This window comes from Ciconia boyciana, chromosome 30 (assembly GCF_034638445.1).
Source record: "Ciconia boyciana chromosome 30, ASM3463844v1, whole genome shotgun sequence".
NCBI lineage: Eukaryota > Metazoa > Chordata > Aves > Ciconiiformes > Ciconiidae > Ciconia > Ciconia boyciana.
In genome coordinates this window covers 1,048,889-1,068,819 of record NC_132963.1, presented here as the reverse complement: position 1 = coordinate 1,068,819, position 19,931 = coordinate 1,048,889, and the positions used below count along the sequence as shown (strand labels likewise).

Sequence of the window (19,931 nt, the reverse complement as noted above, 5' to 3'; positions counted from 1 at the left end):
CCCCCCCGCACCCCAAGCCATGGGGGGGGGCATCTATAGGGGGTCCCAGCCCCCCCCCAGTCTATAGGGGTCCCAGTTATGGGGAGATTCGGGGGGATCTTGGGGGGGGGGGGCGAGGCATGGGGGGGGTCTTAGGGGTCCCCTATAGGGGTCCCCATCCATAGGGGCCCCCCATAGGGGTCACAGTCCGTGGGGGTCACGCTCTATAGGGCTCCCCTATAGGGGTCACCATCAGTAGAGGTCCCAGTCTATAGGGGTCTCCTATAGAGATCTCCATTCATAGGGGTCATCCCCTATAGAGGTCCCCATCCATAGGGGTCACCCTCTATAGGGATCACCCTCTATAGGGGTCCGCTATAGGGGTCGTCGTCAGTAGGGGTCACACTCTATAGGGGTCTCCTATAGAGGTCCCCCCCTATAGGAGTTCCCTATAGGGGTCACCATCAGTAGGGGTCCCCCCCTATAGGGGTCACTGTCAGTAGGGGTCACTCTCTATAGGGGTTCCCTATAGGGGTCACTGTCAGTAGGGGTCACTCTATAGGGGTCCCCTTTAGGGGTCACTGTCAGTAGGGGTCACCGTCTATAGGGGTCATTCTCTATAGGGGTCTCCTATAGGGGTCACCGTCTGTAGGGGTCATCCCCTATAGAGGTCACCATCCATAGGGGTCTCCCTTTATAGGGATCTCCCTTTATCGGGATCTCCTATAGGGATCACCATCAGTAGGAGCCACTCTCTATAGGTGTCTCCTATAGGGGTCACCATCAGTAGGGGTCACTCTCCATAGGTGTCCCATGTAAGGATCACAATCCATAGCGATCGCTTTATAGGGGTCATGCTCTATAGGGTACCCCTATAGGGGTCACCATCAGTAGGGGTCCCGCTCTATAGGGGTCCCATATAGGGCTCAGTATCCATAGGGGTCACTGTCTATAGGGATCCTTTATAGGGGTCACCCCCCATAGGGGTCACTAGCTATAGAGCTTGCCACCTATAGGGGTCATTTTCTATAGAAGTCAGTGTCTATAGAGGTCATCGTCTACAGGAATCACTTCCTATAGGAGTCACGTTCTATAGGAGTCATTACTTGTGGAGGTTATCACTTATAGAAGTCAGTATCCATAGGGCTTGCGGCCTACAGGGGTCCCAACCTATAGGGATCATCACCTGTAGGGGCCACCACCTATGGAGATCGCTGTGCACAAGGATCACAGCCTATAGAGGTCACGACCTATGGCAGTCGCCACCTAGAGAGCTCACCACCTATAGAGGTCACCACCTATAGAGATCATCACTTATAGGGCCCACCATCCATAGGGGTCACCACCTATAGGGGTCACTTTTATGGGAGTCGCCACTTATAGAGATCATCACTTATAGGGAGCACCACCTTTAGGTGTCACCGTCTATAGGGATCGCTTTCTATAGGGGTCATCCTCCATAGGGCTCGTCATCTATAGGGCTCGTTAGCTATAGCAGTCATTTTTTGGAGCAGTCATCACCTATAGGAGTCATTGTCCATAGAGGTCAGCACCTATAGAGCTCACCATCCATGGGTCACCACCTATAGAGGTCACCACCTTTAGGTGTCACCCTCTATGAGGATCACTTTCTATAGGGATCAGCCTTCATAGGCCTCATCCTCTATAGAGCTCCTCACCTATAGGGGTCATTTTCTATAGTGGCCATCACCTATAGGGGTCATTGTCCATAGCGGTCACCATCTCCAGAGCTCACCACCTATAGAGGTCCCCACCTATAGAGGTCACTGCCTCTGTAGAGGGTCACCATCTATAGAGGTCATGGCCTATAGGGGTCACCACCTGTAGGGCGCACCACCCACAGGGGTCCCCACCTATAGAGGTCACCACCCATAGGGGTCACCCCCTATAGAGCTCCCCATCCACAGGGGTCCCCCTCTATGGAGGTCATGACCTATAGAAGTCACCACCTATAGGCGTCACCACCCACAGGGGTCCCCACCTACAGAGATCACCACCTATAGAGCTCAGCACAGAGGTCTCTTTCTATAGAGATCATGACCTATAGAAGTCACCACCTATAGAGCTCGCCATCCACAGGGGCCCCCAGCCACAGAGATCGCCACCTATAGAAGTCATAATCTGTAGAGGTCACCCCTTATAGAGCTCACCATCCACAGGGATCCCCGCCTATAGAGCTCATGACCTATAGAAGTCACAACCTATAGCGGTCACCACCTATAGAGCTCACCATCCACAGGGGTCCTCCTCTATAGAGGTCAGGACCTATAGAGGCCACCACCTACAGATGTCACCCCCTATAGAGATCACCATCTATAGGGGTCACCCCCTATAGGGGTCACCCCCTATAGAGATCACCAGCTATAGGGGTCACCAGCTATAGATGTCACCCCCTATAGAGGCCACCACCTATAGGGGTCACCCCCTATAGAGGTCACCAGCTATAGGGGTCACCACCTATAGAGATCACCACCTATAGATGTCACCCCTATACAGTGCACCACCTATAGAGACCACCACCTATAGGGGTCAGCACCTATAGATATCACCACCTATAGATGTCACCCCCTATAGAGCTCACCAACTATAGGGGTTGCCACCTATAGATGTCGCCACCTATAGATGTCACCCCCTATAGAGATTGCCGCCTATAGATGTCGCCACTTATAGATGTCAGCACCTTTAGGGCTCACCAGCTATAGGGATCACAACCTATAGGGGTCACCCCCGATAGAGGTCACCCCCTATAGAGATCGCCACCTATAAGGGTCACCGCTTATAGATGTCACGCCGTATAGAGATAACCACCTATAGGGGTCGCACCCTATAGAGATCACCATCTATAGATGTCACTCTCTATAGAGGTCACCACCTATAGAGACCACTACCTATAGGGGTCACCCCCTATAGAGGTCACCACCTATAGATGTTACCCCCTATAGAGGTCACCCCCTATAGAGATCGCCACCTATAGAGGTCACCACCTATAAGGGTCATCACTTATAGATGTCACGCCCTATAGAGATAACCACCTATAGGGGTCACAACCTATAGAGATCACCATCTATAGATGTCACTCTCTATAGAGGTCATCACCTATACAGATCACCACCTATAGGGGTCACCCCTTATAGATGTCACCCCCTATAGAGGTCACCCCCTATAGGCTCCCAGCTCCATCTCCCCCCCCCTCCCCCGCCCTCCCACAGGGCCGGGATCCCCCTCCCCTCCTCCCTCCTCCTCCCTCCCCTCCCCCCCCCCATAGGGGCTGAGGCCCCCCGGGGGGGTGTGGGAGGGGCTGGGGCTGTCCCCGCCCCCCTCTATAGGCGCCGCCCCGCCCCCAGGAGGACTGCGCGCTGGAGAACGTATGGCTGATGGGGGGGCTCAGCATCGTCTCCTCCGTCCCCGTCACCGCCCCCCTCGTCTGCCTGCTCTGCGCCAGCAAGGGCCTGCACGAGGTGCGCCCCCCCCCCCCCGCCCCTCCCCCACCCCGCACCCCTGGGCTGGGGGAGGGGCAGCGTGGGGGAGGGGGGTATGTGGTGGGGGAGGGGTGAGCCCCGGGGTGGGGTGGGGGATGGGGGTTATGGGGGCTATGGGGGTGGGGAGTTAAAGGGGGGATGGGGTGGCTGTGGGGAGGGGCGCTCCCCTGACCTCCCCTCCCCTCCCCCACAGCTGGGGGTTGTGGGGGCTATAGGGGGGATGGGCCGTGGGGGAGGGGAGGGTGGGGGGGTTGGGGGGTCAAGGTGGGGGATGGGGGGTTATGAGGTGGGGAAGGGGTGGCTGTGGGGAGGGGCGCTCCCTGACCTCCCCCCTCCTCAGCTGGGGTAGGGGATGGGGGATGGTGGGGGCTATAGGGGGATGGGGGTTATGGGGGCTATAGGGGGGATGGGGGCTATGGGGGGCAGGGGGGTTATGGGGGTTTGGGGGGTCCGTGGGTGCTGTGGGGGAGGGGTGCCCCTGACCCCCCAGGTGGTACCGTGCTGGGGTGGGGATGGGGCGACAGGGGCTGTCAGGGGCTATGGGGGGCTGGGGGCTATGGGGGGCTGGGGGGCTATGGGGGGCTGTGGGGGGTCCGTGGGTGCTGTGGGGAGGGGTGCCCCCTGACCCCCAGGTGGTGCCGTGCTGGGGTGGGGGATGGGGCGACGGGGGCTGTCAGGGGCTATGGGGGGATGGGAGCTATGGGGGGGCTGGGGGGCTATGGGGGGCTGGGGGGGTCCGTGGGCGCCGTGGGGGAGGGGTGCCCCCTGACCCCCCCCCAGCTGGTGCTGTGCCAGGTCTGCTGCCAGCCCTTCCACGCCTTCTGCCTGGGGGCGGGGAGGGCCCGGGGCCGGGCCAGGCCGGGGGCTGGTGCTGCCGGCGCTGCAAGGCCTGCCACGCCGGCGGGAGGAGGGGCCGCGCCGGCAAGGTGGGGGAGGGGCGGGGGAGGGGCGGGGGGAGGGGGAGGATGGGGACATGGGGGCATTGGGGATTGGGTGGGGAGGGGCGGTGGGAGAGGGGGATGGAGGTGGGGGAGGGGGATGTGGGGGCAGGGGGATGGGGGTGGGGGAGGGGGATGTGGGGGCAGGGGGATGGGGATATGGGGGATGTGTGGGGGAGGGGATATGGGGGCGATGGGGGTGGGGGAGGGGGATGTGGGGCGGATGGGGATATGGGGGGATTGGAGTTGGGGGGTGGGGAGGGGGATATGGGGGGCATTGGGGAGGGGGTGGGGGATGGGGGATGGGGATATGGGGGGATGTGTGGGGGAGGGGGATATGGGGGAATTGGGGTGGGGGGTGGGAGAGGGGGATGGGGATATGGGGAGGATTGGGGATGTGGGGGAGGGGGATGGGGGATGTTGGGGGGTGGGGATAGATGGGGAGGGGATAGGGGATGTGGGGGGATGGGGGCATTAGGGATGTGGGGGTGGGGGAGGGGGACGTGGGGGGTGGGGATGGGGACAAGGGGTGGGGGATGGGGAAGTGGGGGATGGGGACATTGGGGGATGGGGACACGGGGGGGATGGGGAGGGCAGGGGGTGACATGTGGGGGAGGGGGTGGGGGTGGGGCCACCGCAGGGCCCCCGGGCCAGCGGTGACGCGGGTGTCACAGCCGCTGCTGGAGTGCTCCCGCTGCCGCCGCTGCTTCCACCCCGCCTGCCTGGGGCCCAGCGCCCCCCCCCGCGGCCCCCGCCGCCAGGGCCCCTGGGTGAGCACCCATGGGTGGGGGGCACCCATGGGTGGGGGGGCACCCGGGAGGGGAGGGGAGCACCCATGGGGGGGGGAGGGACACACACACACACGCTTATGAGGTGGGGGAGGATCCGTGGGGTGTGTGTGGGGGGAGCACCTATGGGTGGGGGAGCACCCATGGGTGGGGGGCACTCGGGAGGGGAGCACCCATGGGGGTGGGGAGGGACACACACACACACACGCTTATGGGGTGGGGGAGCACCCGTGGGGTGGGGGGAGCACCTATGGGTGGGGGGGGAGCACCCATGGGGGGGAGGGACACACAGGCACACACACTTATGGGGTGGGGGAGCACCTATGGGTGGGGGGGGAGCACCTATGGGTGGGGGAGCACCCATGGGTGGGGGAGCACCCATGGAGGGGAGGGGAGCACCCATGGGGGGGGAGGGACACACACACACTTATGAGGTGGGGGAGGACCCGTGGGGTGTGGGGGGAGCACCCATGGGGGCACCCATGGGTGGGGGGCATCCATGGGGCAGAGGGAAGCACCCATGGGGGTGATACTCATGGGGTTGGGGGCACCCATGGTGTGTGTGGGGGCACCCATGGGTGGGGGGCACCCATAGGGCAAGGACCCAGATTTGGGGGGCAGCCCTGGGGGGGAGCTGCGTGGGGTGGGGGCACCCGTGGGTGGGGCGGGGGGCGGGGGGCACCCATGGGTGGGGGCACCCACTGACCCCGTCCCCCGCAGCTGTGCTGGGGGTGCGCGCGCTGCCGGAGCTGTGGGGCGACGCCGGGGCGGGGGGACCAGTGGGTGCCCCAGGACGGGCTCTGCCCCCCTGCGCCCGCCTCGGCCGGCCGGGTGAGGGGGCTATGGGGTGCTATAGGGTGCTATAGGGTGGGGGGCTGTGGGGTGACTACAGGGTGCTGGGGGGCTATGGGGTGCTATAGGGTGCTATAGGGTGGGGGGCTGTGGGGTGACTACAGGGTGCTGGGGGGCTATGGGGTGCTATAGGGTGCTATAGGGTGGGGGGGCTGTGGGGTGACTACAGGGTGCTGGGGGCTATGGGGTGCTATAGGGTGCTATAGGGTGGGGGGGCTGTGGGGTGACTACAGGGTGCTGGGGGGCTATGGGGTGCTATAGGGTGCTATAGGGTGGGGGGCTGTGGGGTGCTATAGGGTGCTATGGGGGGGCTGTGGGGCGACTACAGGGTGCTGGGGGGCTCTGGGGTGCTATAGGGTGCGGGGGGCTATGGGGTGCTATAGGGTGGGGGGGCTATGGGGTGACTACAGGGTGCTGGGGGAGTATGGGTGCTGTGGGGGCTGTGGGGTGACTATAGGGTGCTATAGGGTGCGGGGGGCTATGGGGTGATCTCAGGGTGCTGGGGGGCTATAGGGTGCTATAGGGTGTGAGCAGGGCTATGGGTGCTGTGGGGTGACTATAGGGTGCTATAGGGTGCTGGGGGGCTATGGGGTGACTATAGGGTGCTGGGGGGCTATAGGGTGCTGAGGGGTGCTGGGGGACTATGGGTGCTGTGGGGGCTATGGGGAAACTATAGGGTGCTATAGGGTGCTGGGGGGCTATGGGGTGCGGGGGGTGTCGGGGGCGATGGGTGCTGGGGGTGCTATAGGTTGCTGTGGGGTGTCAGGGGTGCTATGGGGTGCTGGGGTGGCTATGGGGTGGCTACAGGGTGCTGAGGGGGCTATAGGGTGCTATGGGGCGCTGGGGGCTGTTGGGGTGCTATAGGGTGCTGGGGGGCTATGGGTGCTGGAGGAGTTATGGGGTGCTGGGGTGGCTGTGGGTGCTGTGGGGTGGCTATAGGGTGCTGGGGGTTGGGGGGTGCTGGGGGGGTTGGGGGTGCCGGGGAGTTTGTGGGTGCTGACGCCCCCTCCCCTCCCCTCCCCCCCCGTCTGTTGCAGGGGGCTGGTGCCCGGTGTGCGCCCGCGGGGCGGGGGGCCCTCGGAGGAGGAGGAGGAGGGGGAGGGGGAGGAAGAGGAGGAGGAGGAGGAAGGCGAGGGGCGACCCCCCCGCTGCCCCTGCTGCCGCCGCCGCCTCCGCGCCCCCCCCCAGCGCCTGGACGGTGCGGGGGCACCCACGGGTGGGCTATGGGGCACCCAGGGGTGGGCTGTGGGGCAGCCATGGGTGGGCTATAGGGCACCCTAGATGGCTATAGGGCACCCATGGGTGGGCTATGGGGCACCCTAGATGGCTGTGGGGCACCTATGGGTGGGCTATGGGGCAGCGTAGAGGGCTGTGGGGCACCTATGGGTGGGCTATAGGGCACCCTAGAGGGCTGTGGGGCAGCCATGGGTGGGCTATGGGGCACTCTAGATGACTATGGGGCACCCATGGGTGGGCTATAGGGCACCCTAGATGCTATGGGGCACCCTAGATGGCTGTGGGTCACCCATGGGTGCACTACAGGGCACCCTAGATGCTATGGGGCACCCTAGATGGCTGTGGGGCACCCTAGATGGCTGTGGGGCACCCATTGGTGGGCTATAGGACTCCCTAGATGGCTTTGGGCACCCATGGGTGGGCTATGGGGCACCCTAGATGGCTATGGGGTACCTGTGGGTGGGCTATGGGGCACCCTAGATGGCTGTGGGGCACCCATGGGTGGGCTATAGGACTCCCTATATGGCTATGGGGCACCCTAGATGGCTGTGGGGCACCCATGGGTGGGCTATGGGGCACCCTAGATGGCTGTGGGGCACCCATGGGTGGGCTATAGGTCTCCCTAGATGGCTATGGGGCACCCTAGATGGCTGTGGGGCACCCATGGGTGGGCTATGGGGCACCCTAGATGGCTGTGGGGCACCCATGGGTGGGCTATAGGTCTCCCTAGATGGCTATGGGGCACCCTAGATGGCTGTGGGGCACCCATGGGTGGGCTATGGGGCACCCTAGATGGCTGTGGGGCACCCATGGGTGGGCTATAGGTCTCCCTAGATGGCTATGGGGCACCCTAGATGGCTGTGGGGCACCCATGGGTGGGCTATGGGGCACCCTAGATGGCTGTGGGGCACCCATGGGTGGGCTATAGGTCTCCCTAGATGGCTATGGGGCACCCTAGATGGCTGTGGGGCACCCATGGGTGGGCTATGGGGCACCCTAGATGGCTGTGGGGCACCCATGGGTGGGCTATAGGTCTCCCTAGATGGCTCTGGGGCACCCTAGGTGTCCGTGGGGCACCCACGGGTGCTGAGGGTCGCCCCCTCCCCCCAGAGGCGAGCTGGGCGCTGCGGGTGCCGCCGGGGGAGGGCGCCGGGGGGGCCCTGCAGGGGGCGCTGCGCCGGGTGCTGGGGGGGCTCCTGCGCTCCCCCCACGGCCCCGCCCTGCTCCGCTGCCGCCAGGTACCGCGGGGGCACCCATGGGTGGGGGGGGGGCGGGGACCCGGGGGGTGGGGGAGGGACCCAGGTGTTTGGGGCGGGGGGGGGGGGAACACCACACCCATGGGTGGGGGAGGGGACCTGGTTGGGGGCACCCATGGGTGTGGGGGGCACCCATGGGGGGGGGGGGCGGGGACCCGGGGTGGGGGAGGGACCCAGGTGTTTGGGGGCCTGGGGGGTGGGGTGGGGGAACACCACACCCATGGGTGGGGGAGGGACGTGGTCAGGGGCACCCATGGGTGGGGGGGACCCGGTGGTGGTGGTGGGGGACACACCCATGGGTGGGGGAGGGATGTGGTTGGGGGCACCCATGGGGGGGACCCAGGTGTTCGGGGGCCTGGGTGGGGGGCTCACATATTCAGGGGCACCCATGGGTGGGGGCACCCTTGGGTGGGGGCACCCATGGGGAGGGGGCACCCATGGGTGGGGGGGACACCCATGGGGGACACACACACCCCAGGCTTTTGGTCGACCTATGGGTGGGGGCACACCCGTGGGTTGGGGGGGCCCAGGTGTTTGGGGCACCCATGGGTGGGGGCACCCAGGCGTTTGGGGGTCCCATGGGTGGGGGGTGCTGACCCCCCCCAGTGCCCCCCGGGGGGGGGTGAGGCTGCACCCAGGACCCTGCGACCTGGGGGCTGTCGGGGCCCTGCTGGAGGGCGGCCACTACGGCCCCGTGGTGAGGGGGCACCCATGGGTGCTGGGGGGGTCCCACTCGGGGGGCCTATGGGTGCTGGGGGGGTCTGAGTTCATGGGGGGTGCCAAGGGGGTCCCATGGGTGCTGGGGGGTCCCACTCGGGGGGGGCCTATGGGTGCTGGGGGGGGTCTGAGTTCATGGGGGGTGCCAAGGGGGTCCCATGGGTGCTGGGGGGTCCCACTCGGGGGGTCCCACGGGTGCTGGGTGGGGTCCTATGGGTGCTGTGTGGGGGGTCCCACTCGGGGGGGGTCCCATGGGTGCTGGGGGGGTCCCACTCGGGGGGTCCCACTCGCAGGGGGGTCCCACGGGTGCTGTGTGGGGGTCCCACTCGGGGGGTCCCACTCAGGGGGTCCCACGGGTGCTGGGTGGGGTCCCACGGGTGCTGTGGGGGGTCCCACTCGGGGGGGGGTCCCACGGGTGCTGGGTGGGGTCCTATGGGTGCTGTGGGGGGTCCCATGGGTGGGTGGGGGTCACACTCGGGGGGGGGGGTCCTATGGGTGCTGAGGGGGTCCCACGGGTGCTGTGGGGGGTCCCACTCGGGGGGTCCCACGGGTGCTGTGGGGGGTCCCACTTGCAGGGGGTCCCACGGGTGCTGGGTGGGGTCCCACTCGGGGGGGGTCCCATGGGTGCTGTGGGGGTCCCACTCGGGGGGGTCCCACTCGGGGGTCCCACGGGTGCTGGGTGGGGTCCCACGGGTGCTGTGGGGTCACACTCGGGGGGTCCCATGGGTGCTGAGGGGGGTCCCACGGGTGCTGTGGGGGGTCCCACTCGCGGGGGGTCCCACTCGGGGGGTCCCATGGGTGCTGGGTAGGGTCCCATGGGTGCTGTGGGGGGTCCCACTCGGGGGGGGGTCCCATGGGTGCTGTGGGGTGGGGTCCCACGGGTGCTGTGGGGGTCCCACTCGCAGGGGGGTCCCATGGGTGCTGTGGGGGGTCCCACTCGGAGGGGGGTCCCACTCGGGGGTCCCACGGGCGCTGGGTGGGGTCCCACGGGTTCTGTGGGGGGTCCCACTCGGGGGGGGTCCCATGGGTGCTGGGGGGTCCCACTCGGGGGTCCCACTCGGGGGGTCCCACGGGCGCTGGGTGGGGTCCCACGGGTGCGCTGCAGCAGGGCTTCAGCGAGGACGTGGCGGGGGTGCTGCTGCGGGGGGGGCCGGGGGCCCCCTGACGACGGTGCCCGGGAGCTCTTCATCCAGGTACGGGGAGGGGGGGGCACCCATGGGTGCTGGGGGGCACCCGTGGGGGGCACCCGCGGTGTGTGTGGGGGGAGCACCCATTGGGGGGGGCACCCATAAAAGAGGTGATGGGTGAGGGGGTGGATTTGGGGGGGGGCACCCAGGTGGGGGGTGGCGGAGCACCCATGGGTGCCCCCCTCCCCCAGCTGATGGTGGGCGCCTTCCCCTGGTTCGACATCCGGGACCCCAAACGGTGGCGCCCCCCCGGGACCGGGGCTCCCCCCAAGTGAGTGGGGGGGGTGGGGGGGTTTGGGGGGGTCCCATGGGTGTTTGGGGGTGCAGGGGGGTTGGGGGGTTTGGGGGTCCGGGGGGCTTTGGGGGTGCGGGGGGGTTGGGGGTCCCATGGGTGTTTGGGGGTGCGGGGGGTTGGGGGTCCCGGGGGGTTTGGGGGTGCAGGGGGGTCCCATGGGTGTTTGGGGGTGCGGGGGGTTGGGGGTCCCGGGGGTTTGGGGGTGCGGGGGGTCCCGGGGGTCCCATGGGTGTTTGGGGGTGCGGGGGGGATTGGGGGTCCCGGGGGTTTGGGGGTGCAGGGGGGATTGGGGGGTCCCAGGGGGTTTTGGGGGTCCGGGGGGCTTTGGGGGTGCAGGGGGGTCCCATGGGTGTTTGGGGGTGCAGGGGGTCCCGGGGGTTTTGGGGTCCGGGGGTTTGGGGGTGCGGGGGGGTTGGGGGGTCCCATGGGTGTTTGGGGGTGTGTGGGGGTGGGGGTCCCGGGGAGGTTTTTGGGGTCCCATGGGGTTTGGGGGTGCGGGGGGTGGGGGGTCCCGGGGGTTTGGGGGTGCGGGTGCTGACGGGGTCCCCAGCGGGCTGCTGCCCCACGCGGTGCTGCCCCCTCCCCCGACCACACCTACGCCCAGTGGCGCCAGGAGCCCCGGCCCCCCGGTGAGCGGGGGAGGGGCGCGGGGGGGAGGGGCACCGGGGTGCTCTGCGGGGGAGGGAGGGGGATCTGGGTGCCCTGGGGGGGGAGGGGATCCTGGGTCCCCTGTGGAGGGAGGGGCACATGGGAGGGGAGGGGCACCTGGGAGGGGAGGGGCAGCTGGGTGCTCTGCGGGGAGGGAGGGGGATCTGGGTGCCCGGGGGGGAGGGGATCCTGGGTCCCCTGTGGAGGGGAGGGGCACCTGGGAGGGGGAGGCACCTGGGTGCTCTGTGGGGAGGGGGATCTGGGTGCCCTGGGGGGAGGGGCACCTGGACACCAGGGTCCTCTTGGGGGGGGAGTTGGGGTCCCCGGGGGGTGAGGGGCACCCAGGGCCCGTGGGGAGGGGAGGGGCAGCCGGATGCCAGGGTCCTCTTGGTGGGGGAGGAGGGGGAGGAGGCACCTGGGTCCCCTTTGGGGGGAGGGGCACCCAGACACCTGGGTCCCCTCCCCCGGGGTGTTGGGGTCACCTGGGGTTCCCCAAAGCTGACCCCTCCCCCGCTGACCCTCCCCCTCCCCCTTGACCCTCCCCTCCCCCCTTGACCCTCCCCTCCCCTGCTGGCCCCTCCCCCTCTTGACCCCTCCCCTCCCCATGCTTCCCCCTCCCCATGCTGATCCTGGCACCCCTTGACCCTTCCCATCCCCCATGCTGACCCCTCCCCTCTGACCCCTGCCCACCCCTCTGACCCTGACCCCTCCCCTGTTGACCCCTCCTTGCTGGCCCCTGCCCCTGCTGCACCCTCCCCCACTGACCTCTCCCCCACCCTCTTGACCCCTCCCCTTCTTGACCCCTCCCCCACTGACCCACCCTGATCCCTCCCCACCCCTCTTGACCCTCCCCTTCTTGACCCCTCCCCTTCTTGACCCCTCCCCTTCTTAACTCCTCCCCCTTCTTGACCCGTCCCCCGCTGGCCCCTCCCCACTGACTCCTCCCCACCCCTCTTGATCCCTCCCCATCCCCTCTTGGCCCCTCCTGCACCTCTTCTTGACCCCTCCCCTTTCTTGACCCCTCCCCCTTCTTAACCCCTCCCTCCATGCTGGCCCCCTCCCCTGCTGCCCCCTCTTGATCCCTCCCCACCCCTCTTGATCCCTCCCCCACCCCTCTTGATCCCTCCCCTTCTTGACCCCTCCCCCTTCTTGACCCCTCCCCTCCTTTCTTGACCCCTCCCTCCTTTCTTGATCCCTCCTCCTCCTTTCTTGACCCCTCCCCCCTTCTTGACCCCTCCCCTTCTTGACCCCTCCCCCTTCTTGACCCCTCCTCCCCTTCTTGACCCTCCCCTTCTTGACCCCTCCCCTTCTTGACCCCTCCCCCACTGATCCCCCTGCCCCCTTCTTGACCCTCCCCTCCCCCTTCTTGACCCCTCCCCCACCCTTCTTGACCCCTCCCTCCCTTCTTGACCCCTCCCCCTTTCTGACCCTCCCCCCCCACCCCTGACCCCTCCCCCACCCCTTCTGACCCCTCCCTGACCCCTCCTCCTTCTGACCCCCTCCCCTTCTCTGACCCTCCTCCTCCCCCTCCCTTCTGACCCTCCCTCCTCTCTTTCCCCTCCTGACCCCTCCCCTTCTCCCCTCCCCTTCTTGACCCCTCCTCGACCCTCCCCACCCTTTCTTGACCCCCTCCCCTTTCTGACCCCTCCTCCTCCCCACCCCTTCTGACCCCCTCCCCCACTTCCCTTCTGACCCCTTTCCCCTTCTTGACCCTTTCTCCCCTCCCTCCCCCTCCCCTTCTTTGACCCCTCCCTTCTCTTCTGACCCCTCCCCACCCTTTCCCTGACCCTCCCTCCCCCACCCCTCCTCCCCCTTCTGACCCCTCCCCTCCTTTCTTGACCCCTCCCCCCCCTTCTCTGACCCCTCCCTCCCTTCTTGACCCCTCCCCTCCTCTTGACCCCTCCCCCCCTTCTCTGACCCCTCCCCACCCTTTCTGACCCCCCCTCCTCTTCTTGACCCTCCCTCCCTTCTGACCCCTCCCCACCTCTTCTGACCCCTCCCTTCCTCTGACCCTCTCCCTTCTGGCCCTCCTCCTCTGCTGGCCCCCTCCTCGCTGGCCCTCTCCCCAGGCGGCGAGGGGGCGGAGCCCGCGGTGCCGAAGGCGGCGGGGGGGGGCGGGGCGGACGAGCGGCAGTGCGCCCTGTGCCTGCAGTGGGGACCCCTCCCAGGTGCGGGGGGTGGGTGGGGGTCGGGGGTGGGGGGTCCTGGGTGGGTGGGGGTCCTGGGTGACTGGATCCCTGGGTGGGGGGTCCCGAAGGGGTCCTGGGTGCATGGGGGTCCTTGATGCTGGGTGCCTCGGGTGGGGGGGGGTCTGGGTGGGGGTCCCTGGGTGGGGTTCCCGGGTCCCTGGGTGGGGGGTCCGTGGTGGGTGGGGTCCTCGTTGGGTGTCAGTGGGTGGGGGTCCCAGCTGCTGGGTGCCCTGGGTGGGGGTCCCGGTCCCTGGGTGGGGGTCCCGGCCGCCTGTCCCTTATCCCCACCGGCATCCCTGTGTGGGGGGTCCGTGGGTGGGTGGGGTCCCAGCTGCTGGGTGCCCTGGGTGGGGGTCCCGGGTCCCTGGGTGGGGGTCCTGGGTCCCTGGGTGGGGTCCCTGGGTGGGGGTCCCTGGGTGGGGGTCTCGGTCCCTGGGTGGGGGTCCGTGGGTGGGTGGGGGCCCCGTTGGGTGTCAGTGGGTGGGGTCCCAGCTGCTGGGTGCCCTGGGTGGGGGTCCCGGGTCTGTGGGTGGGGGTCCCGGTCTCTGGGAGGGTGTCCCTGGGTGGGGGTCTCGTGTCCCTGCGTGGGGGTCCCTGGGTGGGGGTCCTGGGTCCCTGGGTGGGGGTCCGTGGGTGGGGGTCCCTGGGTTCTCGTGACCCTGGGTGGGGGTCCCGGCCGCCTGTCCCTTATCCCCACTGGTGTCCCTGTGGGGTCCGTGGGTGGGTGGGGGCCCCCGCTGGGTGTCAGTGGGTGGGGGTCCCAGCTGCTGGGTGCTCCTGGGTGGGGGTCCTGGTCCCTGGGTGGGGTCCTGGGTCCCTGGGTGGGGGTCCCTGGGTGGGGGTCCCTGGCTCGGTCCCTGGGTGGGGTCCCGTGGGTGGGTGGGGTCCCTCCGTTGGGTGTCAGTGGGTGGGGTCCCAGCTGCTGGGTGCTCCTGGGTGGGGGTCCCGGTCCCTGTGGGTGGGGGTCCCGGCTCTGGGTGGGTGTCCCTGGGTGGGGGTCTCGTGACCCTGCGTGGGGGTCCCTGGGTGGGGGTCCGGGTCCCTGGGTGGGGTCCGTGGGGTGGGGGTCCCTGGGTGGGGGCCCGTGTCCCTGGGTGGGGGGTCCCGCCGCCTGTCCCTTATCCCCACTGGTGTCCCTGAAGGCGGTCCGTGGGTGGGTGGGGCCCGCTGGGTGTCAGTGGGTGGGGGTCCCAGCTGCTGGGTGCTCCTGGGTGGGGGTCCCGGTCCCTGGGTGGGGGTCCTGGGTCCCTGGGTGGGGGTCCCTGGGTGGGGGTCCCTGGGGGGGTCTCGGGTCCCTGGGTGGGGTCCGTGGGTGGGTGGGGGTTCTGCCGGTGTGGGTGTCAGTGGGTGGGGGTCCCAGCTGCTGGGTGCCCTGGGTGGGGGTCCCGGGTCCTGTGGGTGGGGGTCCCGGGTCTCTGGGTGGGTGTCCCTGGGTGGGGGTCTCGGTCTGCGTGGGGGTCCCTGGGTGGGGGTCCTGGGTCCCTGGGTGGGGGTCCGTGGGTGGGGGTCCCTGGGTGGGGGTCCTGGGTCCCTGGGTGGGGGTCCCGGCCGCCTGGGTCCCTTATCCCCACTGGTGTCCCTGTGTGGGGGTCCGTGGTCTGTGGGTGGGGGTCCCGCTGGGTGTCAGTGGGTGGGGTCCCAGCTGCTGGGTGCCCTGGTGGGGGGTCTCGGGTCCCTGGGTGGGGGTCCTGGGTCCCTGGGTGGGGTCCGTGTCCCTGGGTGGGGGTCCCAGGTCTCTGGGTGGGGGGTCCCTGGGTGGGGGGTCCCGGCCGCCTGTCCCTTATCCCCACTGGTGTCCCTGTGTGGGGGTCCGTGGGTGGGTGGGGGTCCCAGCTGCTGGGTGCCCTGGGTGGGGGTCTCGGGTCCCTGGGTGGGGGTCCTGGGTCCCTGGGTGGGGGTCCCTGGGTGGGGGTCCCTGCTGGGTGGGGGTCTCGGGTCCCTGGGTGGGGGTCCGTGGTGGGTGGGGTCCCCGTTGGGTGTCAGTGGGTGGGGGTCCCAGCTGCTGGGTGCCCTGGGTGGGGGTCCCGGGTCTGTGGGTGGGGGTCCCGTGGTCCCTGGGTGGTGTCCCTGGGTGGGGGTCTCGTGTCCCTGCGTGGGGGTCCCTGGGTGGGGGTCCTGGGTCCCTGGGTGGGGGTCCGTGGGTGGGGTCCCTGGGTGGGGGTCTCGGGTCCCTGGGTGGGGGTCCCGGCCGCCTGTCCCTTATCCCCACCGGGTGTCCCTGTGTGGGGGTCCGTGGGTGGGTGGGGGTCCCCGCTGGGTGTCGCTGGGTGGGGGTCCCAGCTGCTGGGTGCCCTGGGTGGGGGTCCCGGGTCCCTGGGTGGGGGTCCTGGGTCCCTGGGTGGGGGTCTCGTGTCCCTGGGTGGGGGTCCCAGGTCTCTGGGTGGGGGTCCCTGGGTGGGGGTCCCGGCCGCCTGGGTCCCTTATCCCCACTGGCGTCCCTGTGTGGGGGTCCGTGGGTGGGTGGGGGTCCCCGCTGGGTGTCGGTGGGTGGGTGGGTGTGGGTGGGGGTCCCGGGGCGTGGGTGCTGAGGGGGGGTCCCGCAGGAGGCGGGGCGCCTGCTCTACATCGGCCAGAACGAGTGGACCCACGTCAACTGCGCCCTCTGGTCGGCCGAGGTCTTCGAGGAGGGCGACGGCACCCTGCGCAACGTCCACGCCGCCGTCGCCCGCGGCCGCCAGATGGTCAGCACCCATGGGTGCTGGGGGGGTGGAGCTGTGGGTGCTGGGGGCACCCATGGGTGCTGGGGGGAGCTTGTGGGACATTTGGGGGTGCTGGGGGTGTGTTTATGGGTGTGAGGGGCACCCATGGGTGCTGGGGGAGCCTAGGGACATTTGGGGGTGCTGGGGGTGCGTTTATGGGTGCTGAGGGGGCACCCATGGGTGCTGGGGGGGCTGTGGGTGGAGCTGTGGGTGCTAAGGGGCACCCATGGGTGCTGGGGGGAGCTAGACATTTGGGGGTGCTGGGGGTGCATTTATGGTGTGAGGGGGCACCCATGGGTGCTGGGGGGGGAGCTTGTGGGACATTTGGGTGCTGGGGGTGTGTTTATGGCTGAGGGGGGCACCCATGGGTGCTGGGGGGAGCTGTGGGTGGAGCTGTGGGGTTAAGGCACCCATGGGTGCTGGGGGAGCCAGGGACATTTGGGGGTGCTGGGGGCTGTGGGTGGAGCTGTGGTGTTAAGGGCACCCATGGGTGCTGGGGGAGCTTGTGGGACATTTGGGGGTGCTGGGTAGGTGTGTTTACCCATGGGTGCTGGGGGGCACCCATGGGTGCTGGGCTGGGGCTGTGAGTGGAGCTGGTGGGGGCACCCATGGGTGCTGGGGAGCACCCTGGGAGGGGGTGAGGGGAGGGGCAGGTGGGTCTCTGTGGTGTAGCTGTGGTGTTAAGGCACCCATGGGTGCTGGGGGGAGCTTGTGGGACATTTGGGGTGCTGGGGTGTGTTTATGGGTGGGGGGCTGTGAGTGTAGGGTGGAGCTGTGGGTGTTGGGGCACCCATGGGTGCTGGGGGGATGGGACACCACCCCAGGTGAGTGGGGTCTCTGTGGGGATGGAGAGGGGTAGGGGGCACCGGAGGGGGGGGGGGGGTGTTAGGGGCGGGAGGGGGCACCCATGGGTGCTGGGGGCTGTGGGTGGAGCTGTGGGTGCTGGGGGGCACCCATGGGTGCTGGGGGAGCTTGTGGGACATTTGCTGGGGGTGCGTTTATGGGTGCTGAGGGGGCACCCATGGGTGCTGGGGGTGGGCTTGGGGGGCTGGGGAGTGTAGGTCTGGTGTTAAGGGGCACCCATGGGTGCTGGGGATGGGGACACCACCCCGCGGGGGGGTGGGGGGCTGGGCTGGGGGATGGAGAGGGGTAGGGGCACCGGAGGGGCGGGGAGAGGGGGTGGGAGGGGGGTTAGAGGCGGAGGGGCGCCCGTGGGTGCTGGGGGGCTGTGGGTGGAGCTGTGGGTGCTGGGGGCACCTGTGGGTGGAGCTGGCTGGTGCTAAGGGGCACCCATGGGTGCTGGGGGGAGCTTGTGGGACATTTGGGGTGCTGGGGGAGCTGTGGGTGGAGCTGTGGGTGCTGGGGGGCACCCATGGGTGCTGGGGGAGCTTGTGGGACATTTGGGGGTGCTGGGGGTGCACGTATGGGTGCTAAGGAGCACCCATGGGCGCTGGGGGGGGTCTGGGGTGCAAATCCGGGGTCTGCGGTTCACATAGGGGTCCTACGAACCACCCATGGCTGCTGGGGGCACCTATGGGTGCTGGGGGGAACTTGTGGGACGCTTGCGGGTGCACATATGGGTGCTAAGGGGCACCCATGGGTGCTGGGGTGGTCTGGGGGGCAAACTGGGGGTTCATGCGTTCACATAGGGGTCCTATGAACCACCTATGGCTGCTGGGGGGGCACTTATGGGTGCTGGGGGGAACTTGTGGGACGCTTGCGGGTGCACGTATGGGTGCTAAGGAGCACCCATGGGCGCTGGGGGTGGTCTGGGGTGCAAATCCGGGGGTCTGCGGGTTCACATAGGGGTCCCACGAACCACCCACGGCTGCTGGGGGGGCACCTATGGGTGCTGGGGGGAACTTGTGGGTGCACATATGGGTGCTATGGGGCACCCATGGGTGCTGGGGGTGCACATATGGGTGCTGGGGGTGGTCTGGGGGGCAAATCCGGGGGTCTGCGGGTTCACATAGGGGTCCCACGAACCACCCACGGCTTCGGGGGCGGGGGGGGAGGGGCATCCAGCCCCGTCGAGGTGCAGCAGCACCCATGGGGGCTCTCCCCCCCCCAGCGCTGCGAGCACTGCGGGCGCCCCGGGGCGACGGTTGGGTGCTGCCTGGCCGCCTGCTTGGCCAACTACCACTTCATGTGCGCCCGGCGCCGGCGCGCCGCCTTCCAGCGCGACAAGAAGGTGTTCTGCCAGCGCCACACCCGCCTGCTGGACGGCACCGTGAGCACCCATGGGTGCTGGGGTGGGCGGGGGGGAATGGGAGCTGGGGAGGAGGGGTGGGGGTGTGGGGGGATTTGGGTGCGCTGGGAGGGGTTGGGGGGAAGGGGGAGATGGGGAGAGGGTTGGGGTGAGGACACCCAAGGTGGGGTCAGGATGGAGGGCACCCATGGGTGCTGGTGGTGGGGGGAATGGGAGCTGGGGAGTGGGGTGGGGGTGTGGGGGATTTGGGGCGCTGGGAGGGGCTGGGGGGAGATGGGGGAGAGGGTTGGGTGGAGGACACCCATGGGTGGGGGTTGGGGAGGGCACCCATGGGTGCTGGGGTGGGGGGGAATGGGAGCTGGGGAGGGGGATGGGGGGTGTGTGGGGGATTTGGGGCGCCCGGGAGGGGTTGGGGGGAAGGGGGGGCCAGAGGTTGGGGGGTGGGGAGGTGTAGGTGAAGAGTGGGTGGAGGGCACCCATGGGTTAGGGGGAAGGGCACCCATGGGTGCTGGGGTGGTGGGGGAGGAATGGGAGCTGGGGAGGGGGGTGGGGGTGGGGGATTTGGGGCGCTGGGAGGGGTTGGGGGGAGATGGGGAGAGGGTTGGGGTGGAGGACACCCATGGGTGCTGGGGTTAGGGGGAAGGGCACCCATGGGTGCTGGGGTGTGTGTGTGTGTGGAATGGGAGCTGGGGAGGGGGGTGGGGGGATTTGGGGTGCCGGGAGGGGTTGGGGGAAGGGGGAGAGGGTTGGGGGGTGGGGAGGTGTAGGTGAAGAGTGGGTGGAGTGGCACCCATGGGTGGGGGTCGGATGGAGTGGCACCCATGGGTGCTGGGGTGTGGCGGGGGGGGAATGGGAGCTGGGGAGGGGGGTGGGGGATTTGGGCGCCTGGGAGGGGTTGGGGGGAGATGGGGGAGAGGGTATGGGTGGAGGACACCCATGGGTGGGGGTTAGGGGGGAAGGGCACCCGGGGTGGGGGTTAGGGGAGGGCACCCATGGGTGCTGGGGTGGGTGGGGGAGGAATGGGAGCTGGGGAGGGGGATGGGGGTGTGGGTTTGGGCGCTGGGAGGGGTTGGGGGAGATGGGGGAGAGGGTTGGTGGAGGACACCCATGGGTGGGGGTCAGATGGAGGACACCCATGGGTGGGGTTGGGGGAAGGGCACCCATGGGTGCTGGGGTGTGTGTGGGGAATGGGAGCTGGGGCAGGGGGTGGGGGGATTTGGGGCGCTGGGAGGGGTTGGGGGAAGGGGGAGAGGGTTGGGGGTGGGGAGGTGTAGGTGAAGAGTGGGTGGAGGGCCACCCATGGGTGGGTCGGATGGAGGGCACCCATGGGTGCTGGGGTGTGGGGGGGGGGAATGAGCTGGGGAGGGGGGTGGGGTGTGGGGGGTTTGGGGGCGCTGGGGGTGGTCTGGGGGAAGGGGGGAGATGGGGGAGAGGGTTG

General features: G+C 68.4%; 1 protein-coding gene and 1 long non-coding RNA gene across 3 annotated transcripts in view; both read left to right on the top strand.

The window, feature by feature from the left end:
- KMT2B (lysine methyltransferase 2B) overlaps nt 1-19,931 on the top strand; it is a 51,200-nt gene that overhangs the window by 11,614 nt on the left and 19,655 nt on the right. Inside the window, 7 exon segments of the mRNA XM_072848173.1 lie at nt 3,345-3,458; nt 4,260-4,305; nt 4,308-4,405; nt 5,092-5,187; nt 5,926-6,036; nt 16,129-16,266; nt 18,356-18,514. Coding sequence (XP_072704274.1) covers nt 3,345-3,458; nt 4,260-4,305; nt 4,308-4,405; nt 5,092-5,187; nt 5,926-6,036; nt 16,129-16,266; nt 18,356-18,514 — 762 coding nt within the window.
- Nucleotides 7,137-11,393, top strand: LOC140644960 (uncharacterized). 2 transcript variants are annotated; one of them, XR_012039873.1, is made up of 6 exons: nt 7,137-7,273; nt 8,404-8,531; nt 9,156-9,246; nt 10,375-10,459; nt 10,645-10,724; nt 11,299-11,393. It is a non-coding gene; the product is annotated as an uncharacterized lncRNA (long non-coding RNA). The 2 variants fall into 2 exon arrangements; XR_012039872.1 differs by having other exon boundaries at nt 10,372-10,459.